The 27,338-nt window shown below is 38.2% G+C and overlaps 1 protein-coding gene and 1 long non-coding RNA gene across 4 annotated transcripts; both read right to left on the bottom strand.

Moving 5' to 3' along the window:
* Window positions 1-43: 43 nt before the first annotated feature.
* Window positions 44-17,284, bottom strand: LOC142549070 (universal stress protein PHOS34-like). 3 transcript variants are annotated; one of them, XM_075657821.1, is made up of 3 exons: window positions 16,492-17,284; window positions 1,030-1,075; window positions 44-215 (listed from the first exon to the last, which is right to left on the bottom strand). In XM_075657821.1, the coding sequence occupies exons 1-2, from the start codon at window positions 17,195-17,197 to the stop codon at window positions 1,068-1,070; spliced, it is 714 nt and encodes a 237-aa protein (XP_075513936.1). In that variant the 5' UTR covers window positions 17,198-17,284; the 3' UTR covers window positions 44-215; window positions 1,030-1,067. The 3 variants fall into 3 exon arrangements, with proteins under 3 accessions (XP_075513936.1, XP_075513935.1, XP_075513934.1); XM_075657820.1 differs by lacking the exon at window positions 44-215 and adding an exon at window positions 571-862 and having other exon boundaries at window positions 16,492-17,283; XM_075657819.1 differs by lacking the exon at window positions 44-215 and having other exon boundaries at window positions 571-1,075; window positions 16,492-17,283.
* LOC142549071 (uncharacterized) lies at window positions 12,715-16,485 on the bottom strand. Its single transcript, XR_012821052.1, has 2 exons — window positions 15,263-16,485; window positions 12,715-13,097 (listed from the first exon to the last, which is right to left on the bottom strand). It is a non-coding gene; the product is annotated as an uncharacterized LOC142549071 (long non-coding RNA).
* Window positions 17,285-27,338: the final 10,054 nt, after the last annotated feature.

The raw sequence follows: 27,338 nt of genomic DNA, 5'->3' as shown, positions 1-27,338 counted from the left end.
CAATTTTATCACCGTATACTAAATTTTTACGTCGATCATTATTTTTATCATTTACTTACTAAACATTCAATAATCTCATCCTCCTAACCATACATAACCTAAGATTAAGAATACAACATTCCGAAATCAGTACCCTTTATCAAGAGTGAGCTTTAATATAATTTACCAATGTTTTTCCCTCAAAAACTGCTCCCTTCATTTAAAAAACACATCACCTTTAAAGAGACAAGAAAACAGAACAAAACACAAAATATAATTAAAAGATTAAAAACACAAAAAACTTTCACCAAATGAATAATCACCATTAAAAAGTAAAACAATAAACCAAATAAACTTTTAATTTAAAAAATTAAAACAATATTTAAGCACACAAAACTTTCCTCGAATAAAAAAAAAAACATCACTCTTAAAGAACAAAAAATAAAAACTCAAAATAAACATGATTAAAAAAATTAAAAAAAAACAATTCATGCAATTAAAAAAACAAAATATTATTTAAACATATAGGTGTTTTACATAAATATTTACAGAACACAAAAAAAAAATAATACAAATGCATGCTAACATCTATAACAATCTTATTTAATTACCACAAGTGAAACAAAGTAACATTGTCCGATAGACGTATTTAGGTGCTGCAATGAATTACACATAGCAAAGGTAACATGACAGCCAAAACAGGTCCTAACCCAAAACCCACAAAACATAAAATACATGTATCATTTGACAATGTCACAAAACAAAGTGGAAGCAGCAAACATTCATATACATGAAAATACTCTACATCAAGTAAATCTCATTGATTTTATAACTGACCTAAAGCTTGAAAACAGTGATGAATTGCACGAACCGCATAAGAGAACTGGTGCACGAGAAACATCAGCGAGTTTTTTTTCACAAACAAAAACATCAGATTTAAAGAAAATATTTATATCAAATCTAAAACTACGGATACAATAACTGCAGAATTAGTTGATAGATGTAAGTAGCAGTAGGAAGGAACCTAAATATTAAACATAATTTACTTACCTAGAGTCATGACATGGCACCATTAACCATAGCATCAGCTAGGAATCTGTCAGAAACATGTAACATTAGCAAGATTACATTCAAAGGCAGGTATCGAATTTATGACGAAAAGAAAACGTGGAGGTTCTGAGATATTTGACGATATATGGAAATAAAATTTTACAGTACAACGCAATTTCATTCTAATATTAATGCACGGGGTCATTATCTTACAAAGAGCGACAAAGAAGGATCATGATAACCGCATCATTCACAAAGAATTCAAAAAGGGGAAAGCAGTTATGTTATATAACTCCCAACTGAAGTTGATCCCTAGTGAGCTCAAGTCAAAATGGTCAGGACCATTTGTCATTTGCAATGTGTACCCATCAGGAGCTATAACACCGAGAGACGCAAAGGATGAGACCTTTACTGTAAATGCCCAGATATTGAAGCATTATATGGGTGGCGCTATAGATCCACAAATTGGAATCACACGGTTCCAAGACAGTCAATAATAAAATGGGCATATAGTCGAGCTCTAGACTATAAATTGAGAACTACTTTTCTTCCCTTTAACCGTATGTGATTAATCTGCGTGGAGGGCGCGCTGGGGCCATCATCGAAAATAAAAAAATTATGTGCACAGTTGACCGCTCCAGAGCACCCCATCATCGAAAAATAAAAAATTTATGCGCGAAGGTTTTCAGGCCAACTAGTGATTCTCCCGTGCTATATGAGGTATATATCTCCTTCAAGTCAAGATTTGGGAAATTTCAAAGCATCTCCGCCCGATTTCCGAGTAACTCCGGTGATTGCCGAGCATTTTCCGGCCCCGTTCAAACTGCTGGAGTTTGTAGTTCGCCCATGACACCAAAGCGGACCAAGGTAACACACTCTTCTTTCTCCTCGTCCAATCTCTCAGATCGATTTGTCAACGATGCCACTAGGGAGAGATATGACCATCCAAAAATAAATGGACTCCCCATCCCGGAGCATAGATTTGGTTTTTCTGAGCATAGATGCTCAAGTATTCCGAGTCTGATCCAAAATATGTGGTGGGTAAAATTTTGCGCTCCACCCAAGGCATTAATTATCCCACTTATTCGTGAATTTTATGTCAATGCAGCCGAACGTAGGAATAGCAAGTCGTGGGTGAGTGAGATTAGTGTCATGATTCACGAACACTTAATGAGCTGCTTGGTATGGTACCGATGGACGATTCTCGGTTTGAGGCCTTGATGGCCAACCCAGATTATAATTTGATTGTCAACTTGCTTTGTTATCCGGGTACAACATTAAAGGTACCCGACACATACACATGCTTTGGGAAAAAGATTTCGAAAGTGGATCTCTCATTGTGGAACGCAATTTTGTCGAAAAAGGATGATGCCAATGGGGCATACGAGTGAAGTACAGAAGGAGAGGGCAGTTGTGTTATACGCGTTAACGCGGAACATTCCGATGAATGTGGGAAAGCTGATTTTCTCACAAATCAACTTGAGCATCAACATCTGCAACATGCATTGTATTTTCCTACAATTATCACCGAGCTGCGTGTTTTAGCTAGGTCGCGGCGCAAATCTTAAGCAACTACAGCCACCGATAATTCTCCCGGTAGGTATTGGATTATGTTATGTGGCTGCATACCGTATACAACCTCAAAACGTGTCTTACCTGCGGAAGAATGTAGCGGTGTTACACCAATACTCTACCCAAGAAATCCATTTTGCCCACCCTCTAGGTTGCTTGGACGTGAAGCATCTCAGATAAGTCTCCAAAGGAACTTCAGATTGGCCATTGGTTTCCGGATCATATGCAGAACTCATTTTGAGTTTGGTTCGCTGTAATCTGAAGAACTCTGACCAGAAATGACTCAAAACATATCGTCCCTTCCACTCACAATAGTCTTGGAGATACCATGCAGTCGCACCACCTCCTTCATAAACACTTCAGCCCTTCCTCTTGCTGTCAGGTGGTGTTTTAGCAACATGAAGTCCTTGAACTTAGACAGCCCTGTAATGAAGTCCATTGCTAAATCTTCCCAAATGGCCTCCGGCATAGGTAGTGCTTGTAACAAACCAGCCGATGACTTGGCCATATATTTTTGATGGCAAATGTCACATTCAGACACAAATTTATACACTATTTCGCATTCCTGGCCAGAAGAAACTATTAGCTATTCTTTTCAAAGTTCGGAAAGCCCCGGAGTGGCCTCCCATATGTGTAACATGAAACTCTTCAATCAACTTAGGCACCCATACAGAAGCTTGTGAAATGACCACCCGATCTTTGTACAACAACCTCCCATTAACCATTGAGTAAAAAGCATGGTTTCCAATCCCTTCTCTGAGATCTTTAGTTATTGCTTGCGACTTGGGATCTCTCCTGATTTCCAGTTCAAGTTCTTCCCACTCCAGCCATATGGGAACTGACAGAATTGACAATTCAACATCCTGACCCATCCTGAACAATGCACCAGCCACCCCATTCATCCGACCAGCATGTTTGATATCCAACTCATAACTCAGCAGTTCAGATAACCAATGTGGTTGGTCGGGTGTGCTAATCCTCTGTTGTAGTAGATTATTTAAGGATTTGTGATCGGTCATAATTGTGAACTTTCTTCCCAATAAGTACGGCCTCCAATGTTGAATAGCCATGACAAGGGACATCAACTCTTTCTCATAAGTAGATTTATCCAAAGCCCGGTTTGCCAAAGCCCTAATATAATAACCAATGTGCTTCCCCTCTTGAGACAAAATTGCTCATATCCATTTCCCTGATGCATCACTTTTTTTTATCACAAATTCTTTATCAAAATCAGGTAACTGTAAAACCGAGGTTGCGCTAATGGCTCTTTTTGTCTGCTCAAAAGTCCGAGGTTGTGCTAATGGCTCTTTTAGCTGCTCAAAAGCCCTATGTGCTTCCAAATTACATTTGGAATCGTTCTTCTTCAAAAGTCCAGTTAAAGGTTTGGCTATCATCACATATCCTTTTATGAACTTCCTATAATATCCCTCAGAAATCCTCGAACGTTCAGAGGCTTAGGCCATCCTTGCACACTCTTGACTTTTTTATCATCTATCGGCACCCTTTCCTCGGAGATTGAATGTCCCAAATATTCCACCACCTTTAGCCCAAACTGACATTTCTTTTGATTTAATATTAACTGTGCCAAGGTGCCTCAAATGCTCTTCCCACATAACACTATAAATTAGTATATCATCAAAGAATACTAGCACAAATTTTCTCAAGTATGGGCGAAGTACCTCATTCATCATTGCTTGAAAGGTTTTCGGGCATTTTTTAGCCCAAAAGGCATCACAAGAAATTTGTAGTGTCCCGAGTGTGTCCTAGAGGCTGTTTTAGGAACATCCTTACCTCGTACACGAATCTGGTGGTACCCGGATCGCAAATCCAGCTTAGAAAAATGTCTTGCCCCATACAATTCATCCAATAACTCATCCACCACTGGCATAGGATATTTATCGGCCACAATGATTTCATTTAGTGCCACATAATCAACAGAGAACCTCCAGCTACCATTTTTTTAATCAGGATCACATGGCTACAATACGGACTGGTGCTAGGCTCAATCACCCCGGCAGAAAGCATTTCTTTTACCAGTCATCCCATCTCATTTTTTTGCCAATAAGCGTATCTATAGCGCCTCACTACCACTGGTCCACAGCCTTCTTTTATGTGAATGTTACGTTCTTCCCTCCTTTCGGGTGGTAGACCCTTAGGTTCTTCAAAAATATTCTGGAATTTAGCCAACAATTTTTTAATCTTCGTCGGTGGAGTCTGCCTCTTCTCACTCTTATGCTCTTCTTTCTCATCCACGATAACCCATAATGCACCACCAAATACACATCCACAGTTTTGATTAGAAATCGCAGAGAGACAATGGACCTCTTTAGGGGTGGGGTCCCCTTGAATCTCCTCTTCTCTTGACCCTTGTAAAATTTTCATACCATCCTCCCCCAACCTACTCGAATTTCTCCACAGGAACTCAGCCATTCCACTACCAGCATCAAGTCCACACCCCTAACTCGATGGTTAACTAACATACTCCAAGATCAACCTGTAACTCTCTGCACACTCCTTGACAGGGGACACGACAACCATCACCCAAATACACATCAAACCGCACACTCTCATCCACGTCTAAACCCAACCCATAGATCAATTTTTTTTGAAATAAAATTGTGGCTAGCACCACTATCATGTCCTTGATACCCCAATCTTTCCCTTAAGCTTCATAGTTCGAGATTGGTTGACCCATCCCACTGAGTATAATGGTAACTCCAACGTTCCATACTCCACTTCTTGTCCCTTTTCCTGCTTGCTCCTCCCCCCTCCCAGATGATCCACCTCTAACTCCTCATCCCCCCTTCCCCAACAGTGACTCGCGTGATTTTAGAAGTGCACCTGTGTTGTGGTGTGCATGGATCCACACATTTAAAACACAACCCTTTCTCTCTTCTCAAGTATTCTTGATGCGAAAAAATTCTTCCTTCCCTTTCTTGATTTCCCCAGGCGCTGGATCACTACTCATTTACCGATGCTGATTTTCTCATGGTTATCATAAGTTCAGTTCTCACTGCTTTGCGCCCTTGTATTTCGCTCCCGCTTCATTTTGACTAGCCCAACCCACACTATGACCCGTCTTCTTGTCTATTTTTGGGCCCAACATTAAATAGGCAGAATATGGGTCAATGGGCTCACCCTGATTCTTCAATGTTGCGGACCAGGGCCCTCATCGCTGTTTTGGGCTCATGAATCCCAATTAGACTGCGCATCTCAGTGCGTAATCCACTGAGAAAGTAGCCCAGTGCTTGGTTCTCTTTCATATCACCAATCTGAGCCATAATTATCTCAAATTTTGTGATAAAATCTTCAATTGGCCGATCACCATGTCTCAACAACGCCAACATTTCGAAAGGGTTAGCTGTTTTTCTTCACCCGTAGCTTTTTATCAACTCTTCTGCAAATTCTTCCCAGACATGTCGGGTATCTTGTTTTTTATCCATCTGAACCAGTGAACTGCCACCCCTTTCATACACATGTGAGCTATTTTTAAGTGGTTGGCCACAAGTGTGCCATGCAATTCAAAATACTGATTGGCCTTGCCTAACCAGATGAAAGGATCTCCTCCATCGAAACTGGGTAAGTCGGTTCTTCTCTGAAAATATTCTCTCCTCCGAGGTCTCATGGTGTTCGCCCCTGCGTGAGCCCCCTCCTTCATTTCCTTCAGAATGGAACAACTCCTCGTGAATGGGCTGTTTTGTGAGTTTGGCCGGAAGCACTTTGATTTCCGATATATCACCCACTGCTTTGTTGAGATTGGTTATGTTTCCTTGCAGATCCCCGATCCCTCCTCTCAGTTCAAGTATATCTGCTGCTAAATTTCCTTGCATCTTGAGAAACTCTTCCTTCAAGCCCAGCACCAGATTTTACAGTGCCTCAAGCCTTGCTTCTGATCTCGTAGATGCCATGACTCGTGCTCGGATAATACGGTGGGTCGGACCAATTTGATAGAATTCACATGAGCTTCAAGAATTAAAGAACCACATATAGAAATATAATATGGATTTTCGTATTGATGATATGAAATAAACAAGAAACAATCTGAGAGATAATCTCTGTGCAAATATTCTCCCTAGCCACTGCTATTTACAAATCACTATCACAAAAATAATGGAATGTTTGTTCTCTCTCTTCCCTCGCTATTTTTCTACTACTTCCCTCGCCCCACGCGTCTTCCCTACCTTCCTCCTAGAGTACACATATTGGATCATGGGCTTTTGTTTCTTTAAGCCTACATTCTCTATTCCCGTATCACTAGACTACTAGACCAATCAGAATCTAGGCACAAAACATGTACAGCCATCTTGTATGTATACAATCAAGATAAAAAGTTGAAATAGAAGTGTGTAAAATGGCGGGGGAAAATGACTGGGGTTGACACATGGAATTAGGAATTCCCTGCGATCAACTACACTTGGAGACCGATCAGAGCAACATCTGCTTTGAATAAACATCAAGATTCAGTCAAATCTCAGTTGTACGAGTCTTTTAAATAGCAAGCTGGTTTAGATGATAGATAATAATGGCTACCAAATATGTCCCCGAAAGAACACAAAAGGAAGACTTGAAAAAACAAACTCTAAGGGGGGTGTATTCAATCTAAACTTTTAATGACTTTTATAGAATTTTAAAATCTAGAGGTATTCAATCTAAACTTTTAATGACTCTATATATGTTTAGTGGTATTCAACATGGATTTTGGTAGAGTTTTAAAAAGTCATGTGGTATTCAAACTTGACTTTTTAAAACTCTCCAAAAGTCAAGAGGTATCCAAAAAATCCATAGATTTTCAAGGATTCTTATTTTATTATTCATGTACAAATCTTAAAGCCTTATGTACAATTGCAGAAAATCTAAAATATTCTTCCACCTATACCAAAGATTTTGATGGACTTTCTTTTTTGAAAAATACGCTATCTCTCTTCTATCTCAAGCCATCTCTAGGGTTCTTCACTCTCTCAAAAAAATTTCTTCTATTCAAAGGTATGATTGGTCATTCTTGAATTTATTATATTGCCAATATTTATGTGTAAAAATAGATGAATTGTTGTTTGTTCTTGAATCATTATGATTATTGTATTTCATAAATTTTCTTTCATCTCATCAAAACGATGAATGATCCGACATGTGATGAATTGTGTTTTTTCTTGAATCATTATGATTATTGAAAAAACTTAGGAGTACTTCAGCATTCATATTATTCTTTCTTATTCTATACAGTAAATGATTTAAGAACCATAGTTTTTTCTCAGTGTAAGATCTAATTTTAGAGTTCTATTTTCTTGATTGTCATTCCCAAATTAATTAAGATGGTCCTTTAATTGAACTTCTCTAAATAAAATTGAATCTTAGAATTTTTTTCGATATAGAGAGGAAAAGAAGAAAATTAAATGATGAAAAGTGAAATGATATAAGTGCAATTATGTACATGGTAAATGTGAAAGTTGTAAACAGCTAAGTGTTTTTAATTATTTTTGTGATGTGGCTAGAAAGTGAAAAATTGATTTCGTAAACATTAGGAAGTGGTGTTGGCTAATGCTAAAGTTTAAGTTAGAAAAGAAGTGAATGGTATAATAGGATAATAAGATTTGGCTTGGAATAAGATAAAATTTTGAAGACATGGATACAGTTAATGAATATATTTTTTAGACTTCTTGTACAAACTGATAGTATGTGATAAGAAATTTACCCACACTTAATCAAGATATACTTAATTTATACGTTCAAATACTTTACCTTATTTTTTAACATGATTAAATATGTGTTTCAATACAATTTAGATGAATTATTTTATGTGATTTCTTTAATATGAATAGCATAATTGAATTATTTATTTATTGTCTCAATTTTTTTCTTATTTCTCATAGTTGTCTCCAACAGTTTTTTATGCCATGTTAAGTCTGTATTTAATATTTATTAATGTCTTACTCGTAAAAGTAATATAGAAAACCCAATAGTCATTATGTGTACTTCACATGCATTTCAAGTGACTTTTCCTGGCATATTTAGGAGTACTGTAAGCTATTTTACATCCTGTTACCACATATTATACAATGTTTCTTTGTTTGCTTCAATGAGTGTGGGAAGATAACGTCATTTTTCAGCTGTTAGGAATAGAAGAGTTAAGAGCATAGTTATAGAGCGGACATTTGGTATATTTAAATCACGGTTCAAAATATTCAAGATGACCCCTCCATTTCCATATACGACCCAAACAGAGCTTGTATTGGCTTGTGCCAGATTACACAATTTTCTTCGAAAGGAGTGTCGATGTGGTGAATTTCAAATTGAACCAGATAATGAAGCTCAATTGTCTTCATCGGCACAAGTTTATGGAGATGACAACTTTGATCAGTTATTTGATACTCAAGAACAACAACGAGCAAAAGCTAATGCATGGAGGGATATCATAGCCAATAGAATGTGGAGCGATGTTGATCAAATTGTCAATAATGATTAGCTTTTTTTTATGTAAAAGTCTACTTATTATTTTGATTTTTCCTTTTAATAAAATTTTATTATGAACTTATAAAATATTGTTCATTAATATGTTGAATTGACATAAAGAATTGAAATTTTGATTTCAATAAATTGGATAGTTCATTTGTCATTTTTCACAAATTAAATTTATTTAACCTTTAAATAAATTTAATTCATTTACATTTTCGTAAATAAAAAAAATTAAAATTGAATAGGTTATACATGTCCAATAATTATTTAAAAGAAATTAATAAAAAAATAAATCACAATTATAAAAGTTTACAAAAGTTTACAAAAGTCTATAAAAATCTTGAAAAAAAGTATATAAAAGTCTATGAAATATATTTTACAATTCCATGAGATTCTATAAAAGTCAATCAAAATCCATCAACTCCATAAAAGTCCACCTTTTAAAAAAAGTCATTAAAAGTTTAGATTGAATACACCCCCGTAAATACTTCTGGGAAAAGAATTAAACTAGAAAATAATGTTCTCTCATTCAAAGAAGAAGAAAATCTGTTTTAAACTAAATTCATAGTTTTTTCCCTAGCAAAAACATTGCGATCTTTCGAGAGATGGTGAATCTTAACTTCGTAATTTAAGAACCAGCCAGAGAAATGCTCGCGTTATTTTTGGTGTTGTGATAAGAAGTTCAAGTACTGGTGAAAAATAGGAACAATAGCTACAAGCTTGAAAAAAACCATGATATACTCTAATCAAGGTTTTAAAATTCGTTCGGGGTTAGTCGGGCGCCAGCCCAATGCCTAGGCGGGGACTAGGCGCCGCTAATCGGATTCTACGATATCAAAACATAATAAATCACATACTAGAACTTCAATACAATAACATCAAATTTAAAATACGCTCAAAATATTCCCAACATAGTCTAATGTATCATCTCAATAAAATAAGAAATAATTCAGATTTCTTCCAAAATTCACAATAAAATAGTCTAATGTGTCATAACAAATTTACTCCACTTCTTCTTCTCCGAAATTTTCAACAGCTTGTTCTTCATCGGACACAAAATCAATATCATCATTGTGATCATCATCTTCTTCTTCATATTCAAAATCATCTTCGTGAAGCTCTCTAACTATAGAACTTCTTCGGGGTTGTAGATTTTCATCTGCCCTAGTTGCTTCATCAACTAATTGCCAAGTGAGCCCCGAACCTGGTTCAACTTCATTTTCTTCCCCACCATCAACAATCCAACCTTGTGCATTTGAAGCATCTTTTTCAAGAAGGACGTCGACGTTTCTTTCTTTCTCTCTTTTTTACTTGTTAAACAATCTAGTATTAATTTTTTTTTTAAATCAGGCCCGCCCAGGCTGGCCGCCTGGCCCCTAAACATAATATTTAATAATTGAGACATGCATAATAAATTATTTTGCATAGATCATCATAAACAGATTCATTGTGTTTCACCAAGTGTTCATGATCCCTGCATTGTAAGGCACTTAAAAGCACCTCAAGCTTTGAACACATTCCAAGTATTGCATTTTACTGCCAAGAAACATGACTCATTAAGGGTTGCCCCTTAACTCCCACCTCGAAGCACTTTGCAACAGGAGCATGCCTCTAGCACTTTTAATAACTATGCTTTTTACGTTAGCAAACCTTAATTACTTAGAATGGAATGTTCCTGACTTAGTGTTGTGATCATTCGAGAGCAGGAGTGGTTTCGATTAAAAATTTCGAGTGAAATAAGAAATAAAAACTTTATAAATCTCCAAAATTGTGATATATTTAGTTTCAGAGTTCCAATCATAACACACATAAACAGAAACAAACAAGCAATAAACAAATAAAGTTAAGGTTCCACCAGTGTTCTAAAACTCCGCCTAGGCACCTCCTAGGCGCTAGGCGCCGCTTGACCGCACCGAAAAGGTTCTAGGCGGCCAGCCTATGCGGCAAGGGCGCCTAGGTGCTCTTAGGCGCGCCTAGGCGCTCCTAGGCGGGCCTAGGCGCTCCTAGGCGGGCCTAGGCGGGTCTAGGCGGTTCAAGATGGGCCTAGGCGTTTAAAGTTTTTGGGGAAATTTTTTTGTACTTTTAATTTTTGAAAGCCGAATTAAACTAGAACATGACCTAAGAAAAAATTATAGACTTGTGCTTTTAATTTTTAGGGATTGAAAACCCATTTAAAACAACGATTTGTTGGCTTGCGTTTGCACTTGCCCTAACACGCCACTCTCATCTTTTTTGTCTATTTACTTTTGCACACATAAGCAAATCGAACCAGACACTAAAAGTAATTTTTTTCTTTATTTTGATTTCTTTTGCATTGCCTATTATTCCGATCCACCTTAAGCAGAAGGAATGAACCAATTGTTAATTGGATTTTAATAAAATTTGGGCTGAAATTTAGTTTTAGAACCAATACAAGTCTCTTGATACCGTGGAATCCGCCTACCGACGCCTAGTCCCCGCCTAGGCGGCCTAGGCTCTAGGCGCTAGTCCGGCGCCCGACTAACGCCTAGCGAATTTTAGAACCATGGGTTCCACAGACATCTGTCTGCCCTATGAGTATACTAGGATAGTATATCAGACAAACTTGTGGAACCCTCATTTTTTCAGATCGATCGGGGGCAAAAAGAAGCTATAGTATAACTTACTAAATGACAAAAGACATTTTTATCTTATGCACTACAAATTGAAACAGAACGTTTATCATTTGGTCCACCAAGAAGGTATTTAATGCATAATTCCAACAAGACAGCCAAAACCCAATAGAATTTCTTAAGCTCACTAAATTTTATAATTGCTTGTCGAATCGATGTGGATTGTAACATTAAAAGGCCGGAATCTACAGAACCCGCCACTCACTAATCAATGTGCATGCTCCACCCAACGGTATTCATATTCCTTTTCCAGGTACCTTGGTGCCAACAAATAGTGCAAACCAAAAAAACTAGTGAAAACCAAAAAAACTAGAATGGGAAATCTTCTTTAATTTATATGTTATTCAACAAATGCTTGGGAATAGATGTGCAATTCTAACAAAGTGCTAGTTAATAACCATGTTACCGACAATTTTTACCAAATAAGTTATGTTCTATTATTTATCCCTCATTAGGTTGACTGCAACATTAAACCCAAAAACTCAATTTCCCTGCGAGACCTACTATACCACATTATGGTCACATAAAAAATTAAAATCCATGCCTTCTATAAACCTCTTCACGTGATCAAAAAATGAAAAATCAACTTTTTGTTGGGTCCCACTATTTCACACATCATTATATATATTTTTCATTTACTATCTTTATTTATAATCTAGATTAATAAATCATCAAAAATATATTTATGATAGCCATCTTAATTGATTTATAAATAATATTTATTAGCTTTATTTATTTAATAAATAATACATTTCAATTTAATAATTAACAGTGTTCTAAAACTCGGGCTAGGCTGCCTCTAGGCGCTAAGCGCCACCCTATTGCACCGAAAAAAGGTGCTAGGCGGATCTAGTTTAGGTCACGTCTCTCTGCAATTTTTTCAACTATTTTCATATGCAAGTGAAATTGTGTCTCTCTCATTCCACTAGTATCCTCAGTAAGAATATCATAATCTCTCTTTTTGGATCGATATCTTTATGCTTTAACTCGATTTCCTTCAGCTTTAGCTCGATTTCTTTATGCGCCAATTTTTCCTTTTGATATCATTGCATATGTTTCCATTTCACGTTGACTCCTTCATCTTCTATAACTTTGGCTTTGTCCTTTCTTTTCGCCCTTTGTTGCCCTATTGGACGTGACCAGATTTCAGAGTCATCTTCAGTATCCGGATTGGTTGAAGACGTATGTGCCTTTGATTTGGTAGTCCTCGCCTTTTTGTAAGAGTGACGATCAAGTGATTGGGGAGCCCATTTCTTGCACACTGTTACAATCTTCAACACATGTTCATACTTGAACGCCTTATTCTTGTGTACTTTTTTCCACATATCATGTGTAGTGGCAAATACATTAGCGTCACTTTCACCACAAGCCCGATTGTTGAAGAAATTGTTGTACCTGTTAGAGTAGATGCCCTACAAGCCAACGGTTGGCTAGGGAATTTATTGACTCAAGTGAAATAAACAATCTTTATTTTAATATAATTTAACTTTTTATGGTCTTGTTATACTTTATCTGTATACCCATGCAAACAGCATAGATAAAGTCCTTGATTATGCTTTAATACAAATGAATCGTACTTCGATGTTGAAACTCATTTGTTAACACTGCATATTCTAAATTCGTTCCTAGTCGATTCAGCCGCCTAAAACAGGAATAAAGGCCGCTTGAGCTCGAGACTAGCATCTGTGATGTTGTGTACTGCGTTTCTTGGTAAGGGCACAGAGATGTCCAAACATGCAGATGAGTAGTCATATGATGATTATACCGAACAACCCTCCCTCGGACTTTCCAAGTGGTTATCATTCATCGAGAGGATAAGTCCGTGGTTATGATTGTACACCATTAGTCCTTACGACCCGGGACAACACTGAGGCTCTATATGCTAGGGCTGTGCTTTGACTCGTTTACCGGCTCCAGGAGAGTCATCAGGTGGCGAGGTTGGGTACAGTTGCGACACATATAGGAGCTAGTGCATTGTAGTCGGGGATTCACCGCTCACCTACGGGTGTGGATATCCTGTGTGATCTGATGAAATAATAGTGCATGGAATCTCTGGCCAGAGTATGAGATGTACGTTAGAGAAGGAGTTCTCAAATAGTACACGCGATGCCACTATTATAGTTATCACATAGTTATCGAATTATTATGCAACCCTCGATGAACCAATGGTTGCAGATTCGATCGGGAAATATGAGATTAAGGGACCGTACTGTACGTTAATCATAATCGACTGGTTCTTGCAGGCACTATCAGTGATACCTAGGGGATCATGGGGCGATGCTACTAGACGCTCTTACCATGATCCGATGGGTACAATCAGAAATGAGTTCTGACATTCCTGATCAAGGTGTTGATGAAAAGAATGGGGCTAACTAGGGTAAGCCCGAATAAAGGATTATGTCCTGAATCACAAAGAGTTGTGAACTCACGGCTAGCTGTATCCCTGAACCATTGAGGGTCACACAAGCACTGGATCGTTTGTTCCCGTTGAGAGAATAAATTCAAGAAGTTGAATTTATATTATTATAGTAAATTCAATGAGTTGAGTTTATGATAATTAAATTTTGAGAAAATAAATTCAAGGAGTTGAATTTATGGGATAGAAAATTCAAGAAATTGAATTTATGAAATTTGGAGAGAATAAATTCAAGGAGTTGAATTTATAAAATTTGATAATTAAACTCAAAAGTTGAGTTTATTAAATATTAAATTTTGGAGGTGATAAAATTCAAGGAGTTGAATTCACAAATTATATAATAAATTCAAATGTTGAATTTATAATGAATTTAATTTATTAAACTCAAAAGTTAAATCAAAAATTTATGTATTGACTCGAGATTGACCATGAATGGAATGCAATAAGAATCTTTCATTAACTTAATTAATTGGATTAATTAAGTAAAGGAAGATTAATATAAAATAAGATTTTATTATTCTTGTTGCACAGGACATGCATTCAAAAGAGATTGGCAAAAGTTGAGATGCAATTTTAAGATCTTTAATTATCTTAATTAATAAGATTAATTAAGTAAATATAAGATTAGAAAATTTAATAAGATTTTAAAATCTTATCTTACGTAAATGGGCATCAAAAAGATTTTTTGCAATATATCATTTGAGAATCACACGGCTCCTCCCTAATTTTTTACGGCAGCTCTCAAAATTTTCTCCTATTTTTCTCTCCAATTCGGCCACTCAAAAGGTTTGAGGGTTGTGCCGGGTTTTAGTGTTCAATCTCTACGCAGAACATCTTCTAATTTTCTAGTGCAAATTAGAAGAGGAACAAGTAATCCGGTCGTGGACCTGATTCGAAGATTAAAGAAGTAGATCGAAGAACGTTCGTAGGGATTTACAACAAGAGCTACGTCCGCTAATACCGGAGTAGTTGGTGCCAAGTGAAATTATTCACCAAAGGTATAATTCTTTAACATCCTATGAATGTTTTTTGTTAAAATCATACGAGCGCCCAAAGCAAATCATATTTTGATTGTCAAAATAAAATAAAAATTTTTAAAACTTCCGCTGCGTTTGGGCGTGTAGAAACCGAGATCCAACAGTACCATCCCGCAAACTTACAAACATCGTCATGATCCGATAGTAATGTGACTTTATCGTCGTCCATTCTCTCGCAGGCGTACACGCAGGTCGATTGTCATTATAGTACGTGGTGGTACTTCACCAAAAATGTTTATTCTTTTGCACATTACCAACTTTTGTATCATTGGTACTAGTGACACAAGCTCTAGCAATACATTTCTCCTCCTCGATTAACCATATCATCTTAACTCTATTACGAGGGGCATTCAGTTATTTGCTATCATCCTCGAGGTTAATATTTTCTATCTCGAGTTCTGTCGAATGTGGTGGAAGTTGAGCTGGCATTGAAATTGGTGTTGTAGGCTCTCTATCAGATCCAGATCCTCCCACAGTCTTCTGTCGATATTCGCTTGACAACATTATTGATGGTGGTGGAGGAGAAAATACTTGAGAAGAGGGTCATAAACTGGGCACCAATTGCGGCATAATAATCGGCTGGAAACATGAGAAATAGAGAATTAGGAACAACATTCGAACCAGTTTTGTGAAAATTGTGTAGCATAAGAAAATTGAGATGGGTGAGGATTGGGACGAGAACGAGTTTGAACATTTTGAAATCTTGTGTTTCCTTCATTATTTGGAGAACCAAAAAACATGTCGAATATTTCAGCCATTTAGGATAAAAAGATAGAAACATTTTGAGAAATGGTGAAGAAGTTTTAGATAGTGAACGGGAAAAATGAAAGATTGTAGAGCATATTTATAGGCAAATTTTTAAAATTAGCCGTTTTACATGTGGGGCGTGCACAGCAAAACGCGGACAGAGGGCGCGTGAGCTGCACCCTCTCTCCCCCCTCCACCTTTTCTTCATTTTTCTCTGAACTCAGCTTCCATTTTCCGCACCCAACTTCAACTACCACCACATTTTCAAAATCTGCAATTTTCGGTTTTTAAAGTTGCTTGGGTTTTTAGACCCACCATTGCGGTCACACTTAATAATCAACTATCTAATCCTTGACTTTCAAATAAAGAATGCCAACAAACTGAGCGTAGTGCATACACAACCCCAAAATTAATCAGAGGAATAGGAAAAAATACAAGCTGCGATAGTGCATACACAACCATAAAATTAATCAGAGGAAAAGGAAAAATACAAGCTGTGATAGTGCATACACAACCACAAAATTGATCAGAGAAATTGGAAAAAGAAACATTGTTCAACTGAGAAATCTTGAAAAAGGGGCTGGCTGACCTTTTCGATCATCAGCAACAGCATGATCCACCTGTTTCTCCTCCTCAAACTGTTCCGCAGTTCCCACAGAAACAACAGGATGGATTCCCTCCTCGATATCCTTCTCGTCGGGATACCTCACCACAACCACGGGACAGACACAATGCCTCACGCAGTAATCACTCACGCTCCCAAGCCTCCCATTATGTCCCCTCTTCGCCGCACCAAATCCCCTGCTCCCCGTGATCAGGGCACTCAATCCAAGCCTCTCAACCTCCAGACAAAGCCTCTCTTTGAGGTCATGATCCTTCACAATGTGAATTTTAAACGGTATGTGCGCCTCCACAAGCGGCTGTGCGAGATCAGACGCCTTGGCGGTGGTAAAAGCGTCAAAGTCGTCTTCAAGCTTTCGTTGAGATTCCTCGTTTCCAGCATCGACTATAGAAAGATCAACCGATCCCCAGTCAGCGCCGTACAGGACGGAGGTGGGGCGGACATGGACCAGAATGACGGCGTCTCCTGGGCGGATGTAATTATGGACTGCCCATTTAACGGCGATTGCGGACTCATCGCTGAGATCGACGGCGATGCCGATCTTGCGCTGGGCGTTGGCGGTAGGGGTTTCAGTGGAGAGAGGGGTGGTGGGAGGTGGGAAGCGAGGGGATGAAGAGCGGACCTTGATGGAGGCGAGCGACGGCAGGTCGGAATCCGGCGGGAGGTGCTGCATTTTCGATGGTAAGGACGGGGTTAGGGTTTTGATTTGTTTACTTCTATTTGGGCAGTTGACTGGGTGGAGATCAGATTGGAAGTTTAGGGGCCATAACGTTTAATAATTTTAATTTATCGAGTTAGACGATAATTGAGTATTAATTAAGCATATTTTAAAAGTTGATTAAATAAAATAATAATAATAATAATATGTGATTATTATATGATAAAAGGCATAAAGTCTCCGGCAAATAATTATATGCAAAAACTTGTGTGAAACGGTCTCGCGGGTCGTATTTTGTGAGACAAATCTATTATTTGGGTCATCCATGAAAAAATATTATTTTTTATGTTAAGAATATTAACTTTTATTGTGAATATCGGTAGGATTGACTCGTCTCACAGATAAAGATTCGTGAGACCATCTCACAAAAAACTTACTCATAATTATATATCACTTGATTACATATTTTTGTTTCATTTAGAATTTGATTTAAGTTCTATATCATTATCTATAATATATCACAAAAAATATTATGACAAGTACCCAAAAACTCTAAACTCAAATCTTATTTTTCCGATCGAACCGTATCGAATTTATGGGACAGGTTTGATTTTGACGTTTATTTATTTGCACACAACGTGTGTACGTAAATTAAAATTTTATGTAAAATATAATTTCATGTTTATACATAAAAAAATTTAATATGATATATAATGAGATTAGATAATTTTTTTAAAGTTAATGTTGGAATTTATGATTTATTATTTTTTTCAACTCACTAATTTATTATGCTCCGTTTTATTTTAAAAAATAATGGTATTTATAGAAAAATGGTACTTGGAGAGAAACATTTGTATTTCAAAAGGAATAAAAAAAAAATTTAATATTCATGCTTCAAATTTATCTAATAGTAATAATAAATAAATGAAGGCTCTTGCTTGAATAGCCAAATATTTGGGCTTCATATGAGTCATGGATATGAATACTTTATATGAAAGATTCTTTTGAATTAACTTAACAGAGATTTATAAAAAGAGTAGGGCTCTTGTGATACAGTGTTACGAATCTTTATGTGTGAGACGGGTCAACCCTATCGATTTCACAATAAAAAATAATACTCTTATCATAAAAAGTAATATTTTTCATGGATAACCCAAATAAGATATTCGTCTCATAAAATAAGACCCGTGAGACCGTCTCACACAAATTTTTACCTTATAAAAAAATAAATAAAAAGAAAAATTTGAATAACTAATTGGTAATAATTGTATAATTTTTCTACATAGTTTTTTCTTTAATATTTCAATCATAACATGTAAACACAAGAATTTTCCAAAAATTATCAAATTTGAATTTAAATATGTACCATTTTATTTTCCTTGAGTAGCTGTGGTTACTAAGCCTGGCACATTATATTAAATATATTTAGTATTATATGTTTATTAAATTTTAGCAACTCCAGCACTTTATATTAAACTAGTATCACTCGTGCATGTGATGCTTGCATATAAATACAATAATATATTTATTATATATTGTATATGTAAATAATATATGGTAAATTAGAGATAAATCCTCAAGCTCAAACATAAATTTATCTTAACTCTCTACACTCAAAAAACTTTGTTTCAGCTCCCTAATATAATAAAAATGATAAAAATACCTTTATATATGTTGATTTTAATGATTGATTTTTACTGGATCAGAAATGATATCAGAGACTATGTAAAATTATTTCAAATATAAAAAATTATTATTACTGAGTAATTAACAATTTGAGGATGAGAATTTTCTCAAATAATATGGATCTAAACTCAAGTTCGAGATTAATTATTTGCAAGATTTATTCCAAAACTTTGGAATTTTTGAAACAAGAAGATCACCAAAGTTGGATATCAAGAAAAAAATAGAACATATCATGTCATATGATAAACTTATGATTCCAAACAATATGTTCCTATAAACAGTACCAGATTCCTCTAAACTCTCCTGATATCTTAGACAAATTCAAAAAACAATACAAAATTATGGCAACATGTTGTATTATATACCACAAAATGTGGAGAAAATTCTTGAAAAATAAGAATAAATTCTTGGAACATTAAAAGATATTCAAACAAGAATCCAAACCCTAGAACAACATACAAATTCTATAAAAAAGACTTCGGAATAAAGGTTATCACTATCATTTGGTACTGAACCCTATTACACCAAAGAGAGAAGGCCAACGTAATGATAAAGCCTTTAACTGACGAAGAAAAAATTATCAATCTAATTAAAATTATCTCAGAAAAGAAATTAATTTGATGACAACTGTCACGCCCCGAGACCGGGGTTAGTCGACATCGACGTTGTTCATCAATCACACAATTGAAAAACAACCAGCCTCGTAGCACAATATAAACCGAAACCAGTTTATTTCATAAATAAAAAAAAACGATGTCTTTAAAACCGAAATAATAAACAATTGCGGAAACGTCTTACAAATAAAAAAATACGAAAATTCTAAATCCGAATACTACAATTCTCGAAATTTATCATCAGCCCCAGAATTGTTCTGACTCTTCTTCCTCAACCTGCTCTTCGGATTTATCTGGGGAGAGGAGTAAGGGGTGAGTATTTTGGTAAATACTCAGCAAGTGGGGGCCGTTCGAGTACACAACAACATGCATATACAATTTCGAAATACACACACACACCATGCATATTTTGACTCATACCACATTCGTATCATTGACCTGACACTGAGATTCCTCTACTTTCAATGGTTTACTGAATTCAGTCCCTAATTTTTATTCCTCTAAGGGGGCGAGGCCGAATCGGTTATATCCCCACCGTATGAGGGTCATATCATAGTTGGGATTCCCTTCCATATCAAGTTGAATTCTCACAGTGTCAACATAAAACCCATGCAGCAATCATAACCAGAAGGGGGGGTAGAAGAAGAATTGTACTCGACCGAAATTTCAAAAAACGAAAATGCATACACCGAAATTACACATTTAAAACAAGCTCACTTACCTTAAATTCTTGCTGAAAAACGTGGAAAGCTAGGGTTGCTGGCACAGGAAATTTCGAAAATTTCCTCTTCGGCGACTGGACGGCAGCGCTTCGCTACTCGCCTGAGCAAAACTCGAAAATACCTAGGGGAACTAGGGAGAGCAAAACTCGAAATTTGGAGGAGTTTGAGGTGTGAATTTTCGAGTTATAGGCCCTCCTATTTATAGGGGTTGGCTGCTATCTCGATGGTGTCATCCGCGCGTTTAAACTTTAATCAAATCTTCATCTAGAATCGTGATCTAATCTAAATCTTTATCCTTGATCCTGGATAATAAATTTCGAAATTTAGATATCTCCCCTTGGATGATTTCGAAATTTTGCCTTGTCCAGCCTGCAAAAATTTCAACTTTTGTGTCTAATTTCCAATATTCGGTAGATTTTTATTTCCCAATAAAATTATTTTTCTTAAATCCCGAAAATTACCTACCTAAATTCGAAACTTAGTGGTACTTTTCCAAAAATAAGAGTTTGATATTTTTCTTAAAATTCTGGTAGTTAAACTTTTAAATTTTTCCCAAGCCTGTATTTTATCGTGCAGACTTTTCCCTATATCTCATCAATTTCAAAAATCATCCCTAAATCCTTCAATATTTTCGAAAATCCTATGATATCTACTTCAAGATTTGTAATCCAAGATTAAATTATCTTCCTGCTTAAATCTTTATCCAGGTATATCAATCTTAGATCTATATCCGGTATAATTCTGCATATCTCAAATTTCGAAATATACACGATATTATTTAAATTCTTGAGTTCCAAATAATGCTCAAGACAAAATTATCCATTCCATTTCGAAAATATTGCAAATCTTGGTACAAAATATTATCATGATAAAATCTAAAATCCTGGATTTTACATCCCTCCCTCCTTATGGGAAGTTTCATCCTCGAAACTTGGGTTGACTAGTTCTATTAAGAGGTAAGGGTATTGGTTCCTCATCCTTTCTTCTAGCTCCCATGTGGCTTCTCTTTCAGTGTGGTTAGACTATTGCACCTTGACGTAGGGAATGATTCGTCGCCTTAGTACTTGGTCTTTAATGTCCACGATCCTGATGGAAATTTCTTCGTACTTCAGCTCTTCTCCCAAGTTACTTTCGATCATGAGCGGTTCTACTTACAACATGTGGCTTGGATCCGAGATGTATTTCCGTAGTTGGGACACGTGGAAAACATTATGGATTCTTGACATGTTTGGCGGCAGTGCCAATCTGTATGCCAGTGTACCCACCTTTTCCAGAATTTCGAAGGGTCCTACATAACGGGGGTTCAGCTTCCCAGCTTTGCTGAATCGGACAACTCCTTTCATAGGCGAGACTTTTACGTAGGCCTTATCGCCAACGTTGAATTCCACTGGCCTTCTTTTCAGATCTGCCCAACTCTTTTGTCGGTCTTGAGCTGCCTTGAGTTTTTCTCGGACAACTGTAACCCTGTCTACTGTTATCTGTACGAGCTCGGGTCCTACTACTGCTTTTTCTCCCACTTCATCCCAATAAAGTGGTGATCGATATTTCCTTCCATAAAGAGCTTCGTATGAGGCCATTCCGATGCTGCTGTGATAGCTGTTGTTGTAAGCAACCTCAATTAAAGGTAGATGAGTGCTCCAATTGCTACTGAATTCAAGAGTGCATGCTCGCAGCATATCTTCCAAGATTTGGATGGTTCTCTCCGTTTGTCCATCGGTTTGAGGATGATAGGCCGTACTTAGGGTTACTTTCGTTCCCATGGCCTCTTGAAAGCTCTTCCAAAAGCGCGAGACGAACCTTGGGTCTCTGTCAGACAGGATGCTCACTGGTACTCCTTGAAGTCTTACAATATTGTCCATGTACAGTGTAGCTAATTTGTCCAGATTGTAGTTCATACGGACGGGTAGGAAGTGTTCAGATTTTGTAAGTCTATCTACAATTACCCATATTTCGTCCTGACCATGCCTTGACTTTGGTAATCCTACCACAAAGTCCATGGAGATATGGTCCCACTTCCACTCAGGTATCTCCAACGGTTGCAACAATCCTCCGGGTCGCTGGTGCTCTGCTTTGACCTGTTGACAAACCTGACACTTAGAGACGAATACTGCCACATCTCTTTTCATTCCGTTCAACCAAAAATTCCTCTTAAGGTCTCTGTACATTTTTGTACTCCCTGGATGGGCTGAAAATTTGGACTTGTGTGCTTCTGATAATATTTTTTGGCGGAGGTTATCGCTGTCTGGTACCCACAGTCGTCCTTTCATCCATATGACTCCCTTGTCATCAATTTGTAGATCTTGAGACTTCCCGTTTTCGACTTGTTCCTTAAGTTTCTTTAGCTCGGGGTCTCAGTCCTGATTTAACTTGACGATTTCTTGCAGATATGGCTGGGCCGAGAGGGAAGCTAGAGTGATCTTGCCTCTGTTTTTCCGACTCAGAGCATCGGCCACTTTGTTCGCTTTACCTGGATGGTAACTTATAGTCAAGTCGTAATCCTTCAGTAGTTCGATCCATCGCCTTTGCCTCATGTTTAGTTCTTTTTGGGTAAACAAGTACTTGAGGCTTTGGTGATCTGTGAAAATTTCACACTTGGCGCCATAGAGGTAGTGCCTCCAAATTTTTAAGGCAAAGACAACTGCTGCTAACTCAAGATCATGCGTAGGGTAGTTCTTTTCGTGCGGTTTCAACTGCCTTGACGCATAGGCGATCACTCTTCCCTCTTGCATGAGTACGCATCCCAGACCTTCCTTAGATGCGTCACTGTAGATGGTGAATTCCTTATCTTCAATAGGTAAGATTAGCACTGGCGTGGATGCGAGTTTTTCTTTCAATGTCTGAAAACTTTTCTCGCAACCTTCGTCCCAGATGAACTTGGAATTCTTCTGAGTGAGCTTAGTCAGTGGTATAGCTATGGAATAAAAACCTTCGACGAACTTCCTGTAATAACCTGCCAGTCCAAGAAAGCTCCTGATGTCTGTGGCGTTCTTAGGTTTTGGCCACTCTGTAATTGCCTCAACTTTCTTGGGATCCACTGATACTCCTGCTTCCGAGATCACATGTCCTAAAAAGGATACACTCTTAAGCCAGAACTCACATTTCTTAAACTTAGCATATAGCTCTTTCTCCCTCAGTGTCTGTAGTGCAAGGCGGAGGTGCTCTTCATGTTCTTCCTCGTTGGGAGAATAAATGAGGATGTCATCAATAAATACCACTACGAATCGGTCCAGAAATGGTTTGAACACTCTGTTCATTAGGTCCATAAAGGCTGCAGGCGCATTGGTCAACCCAAAAGGCATCACTGTGAACTCATAATGCCCATATCTTGTCCGAAAAGCTGTTTTGGAGATATCTTCAGCCCTGACCTTCAGTTGGTGGTATCCAGTCCTCAGATCCAATTTAGAAAAGACTGCGGCTCCCTTGAGCTGGTCAAATAGATCGTCTATCCTCGGAAGAGGGTACTTGTTCTTGATAGTGATCTTGTTCAGTTCCCTATAGTCGATGCACAATCTCATACTCCCATCTTTCTTCTTCACAAAGAGTACTGGTGCTCCCCGTGGGGACACACTAGGTCGAATTTGCTTTTTGTCCAGCAATTCTTGGAGTTGCTCTTTTAGCTCCTTGAGTTCAGCTGGCGCCATCCTGTAAGGTGCTTTAGAGATTGGTGCTGCACCAGGAACCAGATTAATTTCGAACTCAACTTCGCGGTCCAGAACTGTCCCTGGGAGTTCTTCTGGGAAAACATCCGGGAACTCACATACTATTGGGATGTCTTCTATCCTCATTTCGACTTCTTCTTGCACTTCGTTGATCATTGCTAGGTAGATGTCTTATCCGGATTTCATGGACTTCCATGCCTGGGAAGCGGAAAGGAGTGATTTTCGCTTCTTGGATTTACCATGATACACGATCTCTTTCTGATTTGGGGTTCGGAGCTTAACTTTTTTCCCTTTACAGTCCACTATTGCATGGTTTTGGCTAACCAGTCCATCCCTAGAATGATGTCGAAATCGACCAAAACCAATTGTATCAAGTCGGCACTGAAAGTCTGATTAGCGATACCGATCTTACAATCCTTGTGAATTTCATGGGTTTCTATGGTCTTACTCGTAGGTGTGGCTATCCGAAAAGGTTCAGTTAGAGATTCGGGCTTAAGTCCTAATTTCTTAGCAAACCTCTTAGACACAAAAGAGTGTGTAGCACCACAGTCAAACAATACATAAACAGTTACTTTTTGAAGTAAGACGGTACCTGATACGACTTCATTGGCGTCGTCCGCCTCTTCTTGGTTCATAGCGAACACCCTGGCATTAGGCTTATTTTCCTTTGGTTTGTTGGGGTTAGCTCCCACAATCTGCCCAGTTCCCTTGTTGGGCCCAGCTGCTTGGTTGGCGGCCGTAGGACAATCTGCGATCATGTGCCCTGCTTTCCTACATCCGAAGCACGCACCACTAGCTCTTCGACATTCCCCGGGGTGTCTGAAACCGCACTTCGGGCATGGCTTGGGTCCTTGATGGTTGGCCGCTGAGGTTTGCTCTGAGGAAGTCCGCCTGATTGGTTTGGCTTTCTGAACTTCTGACCGCCCTGAGAAGACTGACCGGCATGAGGTCGCTTGTTCTTATTCTCTCCCTCCCTGCGGCGGATGTCGATTTCAGCTCGGATAGCTGCGCCCATAAGATCTGCAAAATTGGCGGGCTGATAAACTGCTAAGGCTGACTGGATTCTACTGTTTAATCCTCTCTTGAAGCGGTGCAGCTTCAAAACTTCGTCCGCCATGATGGCCGGAGCATAAGACTCAAGTGCATTAAACTGGGAGGTGTATTCCACAACTGACATGTCTGGGGCTTGAGTGAGATTTTCAAATTCACTCAACTTCTGCAATCTGACTTCCGGCGGATAGTACTGTTTCATAAATATTTCTCGGAAGTTTCGCCATGTGACTGGTCCTGTAGCGGTCATGGCTGGCGAGACTGCTTCCCACCACTTAGCTGCTTTGTCTTCCAGAAAAGGCACGATCACATCCACTTTGAGTGCCTCGGGAACTTCCAATAGCCTCAACTGAGTCTCGACACTCTTTAGCCAACTCTGGCCAACTTCAGGATCGGCGTCCCCTCTGAATATCGGACACCTGTTCTTACGAAGGGACTCGTAATGAAATTTGACTCCATTCGGTGGTGGTGGTGGAGGTGGTTGATTGGCATTTGGGTTTCCCAACCCTTGCAGTGTTGTCGCCACTATGGTGGCTATGACCATAAGATCAGCTCGGCTTAGATTAACTGCAGGCGGTGGTCCATTCTCCTGTCGATTCTCCTGTCTCTCTTCGCAATCGGCATTAGCGTAATGCGGGTTGCGGTTTTGCCTTGGGGGTCTGCCGGCCATTTCTTACAATCGCAAGTTCTAAGAATTGGTACGAGTAGGTTTCATGCAATAGATTGCGCAGAAGTAAATTGAAATCAATGGAACAAATAAAATATTTTATTGATTTCTCAAACAGGAAAAATAAATGAATATGACCAATCTAAATAAATGTATTGAAGAAAAGAAAACGTAGCAACAATGGGAATAAACTGCTAAGAATGGTTCACTAAAATGCTCTAATCCGCTATCTCTCCATTCCCCTCGGCCACGTCAGGTAGGGCTTCTTCCTCCTCGGGATCCTCAGGCACCTCTGGGTCTAAGAACTCTGCAAGCTGCATCTGAAGACTCTGATTTTCCGATTCCAATTCAGCAATCTCTTCCATGTGGGTCAGAATCTTTCCTATAGCGTCATTCAATTCATTTCTTGTGTGTGCGCAGTTTTCTTCATTCTTCTGGATGAGCTCCTTCTCCTTTGCTTTCCTTTCGTCTACCTCCTTGGATAGCCTTTGGTTATTCTCAGATAATTGCATGATCACATTCCAGGATTCTTCAATTTTTTTCTTATCCCTCAGCCGGGCTTGACGGGCTTCAGACAGTTCTATGGTGCATCTATCCACTTCCTCCTTAGCTTGCTTGGCTTGACTCATCGTTATTTGTAATGACTCTCGCAGTTCGCAGTTATGTTCTTTAACGAGCTCGAACATTTGGAAGACCTCGTCAATTCTTTTCTCTGCTGCCTCCAGTTTGGTAGTCAGATTTTCCACTTGTTGTCTCCTCTCAAGATTACTAGCTCTCAGCCTCCTGATAGTCCTATCCTGGTATCCTATAGCCAATTCCTTTAAACGTATAGCAGCCTGAGCGCGCGTGCGATGCTGGTGGTAATTCAACTGAATAGTCTCCCTATGGGTAATCGGGGTTACTTTCTTACGAGCAGTGACACGAAAACGAGCCATTTCCTGAAAAAATAAAAAGGAAATGCTCAGAATATCACAAATAGGACAGAATAAAAATTTCAAGGTTATATAGAGTCAAATATACGAAAATAATCAAAATTTTCGGAAATTTCCAAAAATGGAAAGTTTTGAGATAGACACATGGATTCGAAGCATATGTCGAGAGGATTCCAGAACAGTTGACGGAATCAAATTCGGAGTTTCCTATGAAAATTTATAAGGGTTACAAAACTTTCCTAAAACGGCAAAAACGACGTTTCGGAGGCCTAAACAAAGGATTTTCGCGATTTGGACCCCTACCTCACAACTTTAGCATGATGAGTCTCGTTCGTTGGGCTGTTTCGAAGGGGGTAGTGTCGGCCTCGAGTTAAAATTCATCCGAAAATTTTTCACTCTTTTTTTTTGTATTTTTCGAAAAAAATCTTTTCCCACCCGGATTATGAACCTGGCGGCTCTGATACCACTTAAATGTCACGCCCCGAGACCGGGGTTAGTCGACATCGACATTGTTCATCAATCACACAATCGAAAAACAACCAGCCTCGTAGCACAGACCGAAACCAGTTTATTTCATAAATAAAAAAAATGATGTCTTTACAACCAAAATAATAAACAATTGCGGAAACGTCTTAAAAATAAAAAAAATACGAAAATTCTAAATCCGAATACCGAATACTACAATTCTCGAAATTTATCACCAGCCCCAGAATTGTTCTGACTCTTCTTCCTCAACCTGCTCTTCGGATTTATCTGGGGAGGGGAGTAAGGAGTGAGTATTTTGGTAAATACTCAGCAAGTGGGGGCCGTTCGAGTACACAACAAC

This window comes from Primulina tabacum, chromosome 6 (genome assembly GCF_025594145.1).
Source record: "Primulina tabacum isolate GXHZ01 chromosome 6, ASM2559414v2, whole genome shotgun sequence".
NCBI classification, from domain to species: domain Eukaryota; kingdom Viridiplantae; phylum Streptophyta; class Magnoliopsida; order Lamiales; family Gesneriaceae; genus Primulina; species Primulina tabacum.
The sequence above is the reverse complement of the archived record's forward strand: the minus strand, read 5'-3'. Positions and strand labels throughout refer to the sequence as shown.

Bases quoted from the DNA above. Each gene is read 5' to 3' on its own strand.
- LOC142549070 (XM_075657821.1), bottom strand. From the start codon at position 17,197: ATGCAGCACCTCCCGCCGGATTCCGACCTGCCGTCGCTCGCCTCCATC.